Source organism: Morone saxatilis, unplaced genomic scaffold, assembly GCF_004916995.1.
Source record: "Morone saxatilis isolate NCDOM2014 unplaced genomic scaffold, NCSU_SB_2.0 Contig18, whole genome shotgun sequence".
Taxonomy (NCBI): Eukaryota; Metazoa; Chordata; class Actinopteri; family Moronidae; genus Morone; species Morone saxatilis.
The window spans coordinates 27895992-27903145 of NW_023339740.1; the positions used below are offsets into that span (position 1 = coordinate 27895992).

The window sequence follows — 7154 nt, forward strand, 5'->3', positions numbered from 1 at the left end:
CAGAGTCATGTGCAGAGGAAGGGAGACATACAAGTCCTGGATATGGGATCGGTTCCACACGAGGTACAACACTAGCCGGTCACTACGGCACGTCCACTCATTGCAACATCCGAGTTCAGAAAAGCTCCAGAGGATCACGTGAATCTGGACTGGACAAGAAAGCTGTCAGTCTCTGATCTGATACTAACACACACATACACACCTTTCAAAACCTTTTCCTTGAGAATTTTCGTACATTAGTACTGGAATAAACTGAAAGAATATCACAACTGAATGGTCTGGTGAACTGGAACAGAAAGGTCAAGACATAAAGATCATGATTGTATTCATGATAATGTTTTTTTAAAGGAAATCACAGAATTTACTGCAAACTTATTTTTTTCAGGTATATTTATTTTGCTGTTATTTTTGTTGTTTAATTTTACATTAGATGAAGAGGAAAAAATGATTTCACTCTGTTTGGGATTGTCATGTTTTTTGACATGAGTCAGTAATTGTCATATGCACAGTTTAAAAACTAATTATTTCTTTGCTGTCCACTGTGAATGTTGTATAAAGTATCCATACAGAGAAAATAATTCTACAATAGGTATCTACAACAACAATACACAAAGTAAAAAATATGAATAAAAAAAGAAAGAATCAGTTTTCTAAATACTGTTTGTTTAAGCTGTTTTCATTATTCAAATCCAATACATTTTAAATTCTTCCCGATTTCAGATCTTATCTTCTCTGTTGTATCCTCCCTTACATAATGGAAAAAGGGCAAATCGCATCAATATGTGAATGTAAGAAAAAATGCATTTGTTTGTTCTCTATTTATGTTCGAATTTGTTTTTCACTCTACAACATTTACAGTAGCTGGCAGATGCCCTTCAAAAGTTGGTTTTGCAACGCCCCCTAAGAAGAGAAATGAAAAAAATAATGAATTTGCCAGAAAAAGTGGATAGGAAATTAACGAATAATAACATATCTATCTGTGGTGGCCAGCGTCCATCTTTTATGCTGTAAATTTCTGGGGAGAAACAGCAAGAAGAGAGACGACGGTCGAACTGACAGGAGAGCGGCTCAGTGTGGCACAGAGCGAGACGCCCCACACCCTCTGCACACACCTTCACCAGGCAGAGATTGTGTTCAGTGGCAGACTGCTGTCCAGTCCAGCTCCCCAACAGACACAAAAACTGATCCCCATCAAGTACTGTACACAGCTCTAGTAAGGCAGGAGGACAATAGATAATAACAATGGACAAATTTCTACTTCATTTTGCACTGTTTTACTTCCATTTTGCACTCCACTCTCCATCTATACTTATCTAATATAAATAAGAGTTTGATTTAAATAAGACCTTTCTGTGGAAATAATTAAAATAGTGCAACTATATAATATAATTATATATAGTATATATATAAAGAAAATGCTGAAACTTAATAACACTGACTAAAATATAATAAATTAGGATGTTGCAACGAAGGGAAGGCGGGATAGATGAGATTTGGGAAAAAAAGTGGGTTATTATTATTTATGGCAATTTTTATAAACCAGTAAATTGTAATTGATGAAAACTTAGATAATATGCAGACTAATTTATAATGATTTAGTTCTACTTCGTTTAGAATGCTTGATCTGATTGGCTGGAGGAGGGCTGACGAGCACTACCGTCATCAAATAGTAGATCAATACGCCGCTTGATTTTTTTCTATCACATAAAATTTCAAACCATGAGGTCATTGTAACAATACAGCTTGTTTAAAACCAGTTTGTAAAATGTGTCGGAGATCTATCGAGGGTCAGTCGACACATAGTTTCACAAGCGAGACCACATGAAACTAACTAACGTTATTAAACTAACGTTAGTGATGCGCCTTGTGTGGTTGCTAAGAATACGAATGAAGCTGAGCTCACGTTATTTCAGCTACATCTAAAGAGATGAACTCAAGAGTATACATTTATAAGCTGGCAATAAGAATAAAAAACAGCAGAATTATAAAGATAATTGAATGTTTATTATTTTTGGCAATAAGAAGTAGAATAACGGGATAATCACCGAGGCCGGGCAATAAACAGTTTGACATCTATACTAACTATACATATATACTTTCTTTTCTATTTTTAACTGTATTTCTTACTTATCTTACTACTTTATTACGTCGCCTAAATATTTTGCGTTTTTTTTGAGCACTTTTTTCTTTTTTGTTTACACGGGTATCCATGCGACGAAGTCCATTGTTTAACCGCGACCAGCTTGATCGCCCTGAGACACCCGAGCATCCTGACCGAAGAGAGCCTCCATACCGGAGGATGCTGAGGGGAGACGGAGAGGCTGCAACGGGGCTTAACGTAGGATGAGAAGAAGGGTTCACTCTTCATCCCTGCAGTCAGCACTGGAAACAAACGTGGCAAGAAGAAAGGAGGGGACTGCCGACGCAAACATCCAGTTATCTTGCCATCACTGTCTATATTCCTCACCAGAGCTTCATCATCCTTCATCATCATCATCAATCATTATCACAGGGGCCTTCACCAGTTTCTCTCTTCGTCCACACTCCCAGACCTGCCCCATCCAGTTTGATAAGTTTTGATAAGACCTTGGACCCTCAATAAGATAGAATATTCTTTAATGTCCCACAATATAAAACGATGATTTCACCTCGTACAGAATGTAAGAACACAATCAAACCTGGAAAAAATAAACCCCAGTCTTTCCAACATTCTCCAACATGTGGACAATATAAAGGATTCAGTTATTATATATTCATACGAGTTAGCGGAGGGCTGAACCGGAAGCTAGGAATGGAGGACGTCTCTAGTGTGCTTCCTCTATAGGCCACACAACGTGGAAACATATGCAGAAGATTCAGGTAATTTTATGTCTGGAAATCAAATTCTTTTTGGCTTCATGCACCACTGAGCAGCTTCCACAGGAATGAACGGAGCGCGTCTCCAACGCTGTATCCACTTACCGCCTAATAAATAAAAGCTTTATACCAGAATGCATTTCATTTCTGTCTGCTTACAGGCTGGAAATGACGCATCCTGTGGACATATACTGTGATACTGAGGACATTTGTAGTACTTGATGGCCACAAACAGATATAATAGATAATTAATAATATATATTAATATTTCTTACTACTCTGTCTCTGCCTGTGGATCTTAGCTAATCGGTTCTTACTGAAAACGTAAAAAGTTTCAGGCTAAGTCACTTCCTATAACAGCCTATAACTGTTACTCATACAGAAGGAACTAGTGTTTTTGTTGGGGACCATTTTCAGTGGCGGATTAATACACATCTGGTGTCTTAATATTTATAGAAACAGGATGGTGTGTGTGGGACTCAAAATAAAATACAGTGCAATATCACCAGTCTTATCATTAAACATCTTCTAAGTTATATATGCAGGAGTTTTACCTTTAAAAGGTCCTCTGAGACTTTGTGATTCAGATCTGTGCACATAAATATGACTCTTGTTCTCACAGTTAACCACGTATGAGTCCGCATATGATCCAGCATCAGGCAGAATACGCTGAGCAGTGTAAACGGCTGTGACAGAAACACAGTTAGGAAGCTAAACCAGGGGAGCTAACAGCTGTTCACAGTTCAGTTTTGTTCATTTCAACCAAAAAAAGGAGAGGAGGAGTGATTAGGTGCATTACAGGATGACAGTATGTACATAATCATATCTGAGCTGGTGGCTAAAAGTAAAAACATTTTTTAAAACAAACAAAATACAAAAGTATTATCCTTCACAGTACTCGTACACACCAGGATCGCAAAGATGAAATCATGTAGATTTAAAATCCTCTGTGATCAAAGTGCTTCTTCTTCCTATAAACTATAAACACATCAGTGCACAGAAGTTCTGCAGTAGTTTAACCTTTGTGGATCGCTCACAGTCTCTGTTTAAGCTCAAACTCCCGACGAATCGACATGCATACAAAACCTGATTAAAAAATGTACAGTTCATTACTTTCATAAAAAATGGCAAAAAGTGTATATTTATTATCGTTAATATTCTCTATAAATATCATCCATCTGATGCCTCGCACACATTTACAGCTTCTTCCCTTGAACGCCTCCTCTGCTAAAAAAAACACCCCGCGGTGGTTTAAACGCCTTTTTCAACATTAAATAAAATGATTTCTTGACCCCTGAAATTATGGGATGCAACATTTTTGTGTGTGAGGCGTCGTCACGTCATAAATCATCCAGCAGCTACTAACGGCTCATTTATATCTTGCATATTTCTACACAGGTTTCACCTTCAATCAAAAGTATATGGATTAAATAGAAATTATATTTATATACGTCTATATACTGTATTACATTTATCTACACACGTTGTTTTTTTGTGTTGGAAAATATAATAATGTTTGTTTATCTGACAAATAAGACGACTGGGGCGGAGCTCAATCTGTCGTTTGATTGGCTGTTTGTTCGGGACTCTTTCTTTTTCGACTTGTTTTCAGTGAGATTCGCTTTATCGTTACGTAGCATCAAAATAATCCCTGCTTTTATAAAAAAATATGTTAAGATTATAATTCTCATATGTTTTGGTGCTCTGTTGCTTTGTTAAAGTGCTGCTTTAGAGAACAGGGTATAATTGTTATTTAAAAATCTGAATGATAATGTTCAATTATCAGTGAAATTAAAATCAATAACTAACATGAGATACGATACATATCTGTGCAATTTCAGTACGAGTGCGACTGCATTTAGAAATATGTGTTTGTGGACATTATTATGATAGATTTAGTGAAAAAGCTGATTAAATAGTATTTTTTAGTTCAGGATGCAGTGACATGAGAAACATTTGGTTAAAAGATGTTGAAAGCTGACTGTACTGAGAGAGCCGATCGATTCAACCTTCATCTTCAATGATTAGTTTGGTTACTGAACCGGGACAACTGGGGGGAGTCTGACAGTTTCTCATCGGTTTTAGGCTCTTGCTCTCACTTCACTTCTTTTCTGAAAAGAGTTCATATTCTGTTCATCATCATCAGCCGGCGTCTCACTCCTCACTGATGCCGTGCTCCCAGGCCACTTTCGCCTGCTCATCCTTGGTTGCTGCGATTATGGGCTGGGAGATCTTGCGTGGCATGGGCCGGGGGGCGGGAGGAGGTGGTGCAGACTGGGTGTTCAGGGCGTCTTCTTCAGGGATACACCCCTCTCTGAGGTAGGGTTTGGGGGGCAGGGCTGGAGGAGGCTCGTGGAGTTGGTAAAGAGGTGGGTGGTGGGGGAGGTAGTGTGGGTGGAAGTGGTGGTAGTAGTGGTGGTGTTGGGGGTGCGGCAGCCCATCCTGCTGCTGTGGAGCTCCAGTGGAGGCCGAACCCGGAGCCTGGGGCTGGATTTGGCCTCCTGCCTGGGCCGGGGTGACGCCTCCTGGGGCGGAGTGGCTGCGGCTGGGTGGGGGTTTCACTCCGTCGAGGACGTCGGGCTCGGAGACGCTGTACCTGACGGGTTGATAAAGTGAGTCCAGGTCTTCTTGGTCGGTGGTCCAGACCTGACTGCTGGGGACGGACTCCAGGGTGTCTGTGCGACTGGCCGGGGGGTCTGAGGAGGAGGCGGGGCCGCCGAAGTTGCTCTCACTGAGGGAGGAGACTCCAGAGCTGGCACTGCCTGATAATGTGGAGTTACTGCCATCCAGGATGGACTGTGGACTGGTGGGCGAGGCAGGTATAGGGTGCAGGGGAGACTGGAGAGAGAGAGAGAGAAAGGGGGGGCAGATACAGAGTTAGAACAGACAGCTGGTATGTTACAGCTGTTTATGTTTGCTGTCATGAAGGATTAGAAAGAAAAACTAAAACTTAAAGCAGTTACATTTACCTAAAGGCAGAATAAACAGGATTTGTTGGTTGCGGTTTGTAAACACAGTATTTTCCCTGGTCTTAATGGCACAAGAAGTGCATGCCCCCTGACTCTTCTCAGGAACTGGCAGAGTTGGCTTTATTTTTTGAGGAGGCCTCGCTCATTCAACACCTGTATATATGTCTATAAATGTTTTCTGAAAACATTTAAGGTGAGAAAGAAGCCATACAGTTGCTGAGTCTGTCTTAATTTTAGCAGTCAAGCAGTCAAGGGAAAATAATTGTTCACTTTACATTGTTCTTTAGGAAAATCCTACTTATTCTGCCTTTAACTGATGAAAACAATACTGAAATACGGCATAAAATATGGCAACTATTAAAATGAATGATACTAATAAGCCAATTTATTTGCTTGCTCCATCCAACATTTTATTTAAAATGTTGATTTGGACTTTACCAGCTCGTGGTGGAAACCATGAAGAATTATAAATGATCACTCAAGAGCAGTCTGTCTCTGCAAGCTCTGAAATCTGTAATGAGCTAAAAAAAACTAAAACATAACCTACAAGAAATAAAATATATTTTTAGCACAGGATCAACTAAGTCAATTATTTAGGAATCAGATTGTCTACAGGGAGATTAGAAAAGTCCATGAGCAGTGAAAACTCAACAAAACTGAGAAGGGACAGAAAACAGGACAACATACAGAAAAGGAAAAGAAGGTTACTTCCATGGAAAGCAGAAGCGGGAAAGCAGACGGACACTGGGAGATTTCCTTTAGTGGAACTTCCTGTACAGTGCCTGAACTCTCACAGCTAATTTAGAGCTCAGTGTAGACCCTGTGCTCAGTAACAGAACATTAAAAATAAACCAGAACAGATGAATTTCTGGATGTCTGCTTGTGTCCTCCAGTTGTAAATGAACCGCTGCATCACACTCATTCAGAATTCTCATCCTGAAAGTTGTAGTTTGTGATATCAAATGAAAAAGACCCTTTCTTGCACAGGTTTCATTGAAGTCATCATGCTAAAGTGGTGCAGAGGCTAAAACAAACTCTCCTAACAACAGTGCCTCTCTTGGGGAGTGTGACAGAAAGTGTCATCCAGTCCAACAGCAGGAGTGAGGAGGAGGAGGAGGAGGAAGAGGAGGAGGGTACCTTTCTTAAGGAGCGCGCAGGGAGAGCTGGAGGGAGGTCGCTGACCTGGTGGTGGAAAGCATCAAAGTGCATCGACAGGTGTTGCCCTACAGGGGGAGACACAGCAGGACTGACTGAGAGAGATGCACACACACACCTCAGACCAGAGAAGAAGTGGAGGATGGGGAGGAGAAAGGGGGTGAGGAGGGGGAG

The 7154-nt window shown here is 40.5% G+C and overlaps 1 protein-coding gene across 1 annotated transcript in view; it reads right to left on the reverse strand.

Moving 5' to 3' along the window:
* Nucleotides 1-2741: 2741 nt before the first annotated feature.
* The window catches only part of LOC118328758 (dedicator of cytokinesis protein 3-like), a gene marked incomplete in the record, with an annotated part of 127180 nt that continues 122767 nt past the window's right edge, over nucleotides 2742-7154 (reverse strand). The window contains 1 exon segment of the mRNA XM_035662658.1: nucleotides 2742-5694. Within this exon segment, the coding sequence (XP_035518551.1) occupies nucleotides 5011-5694 (684 nt within the window).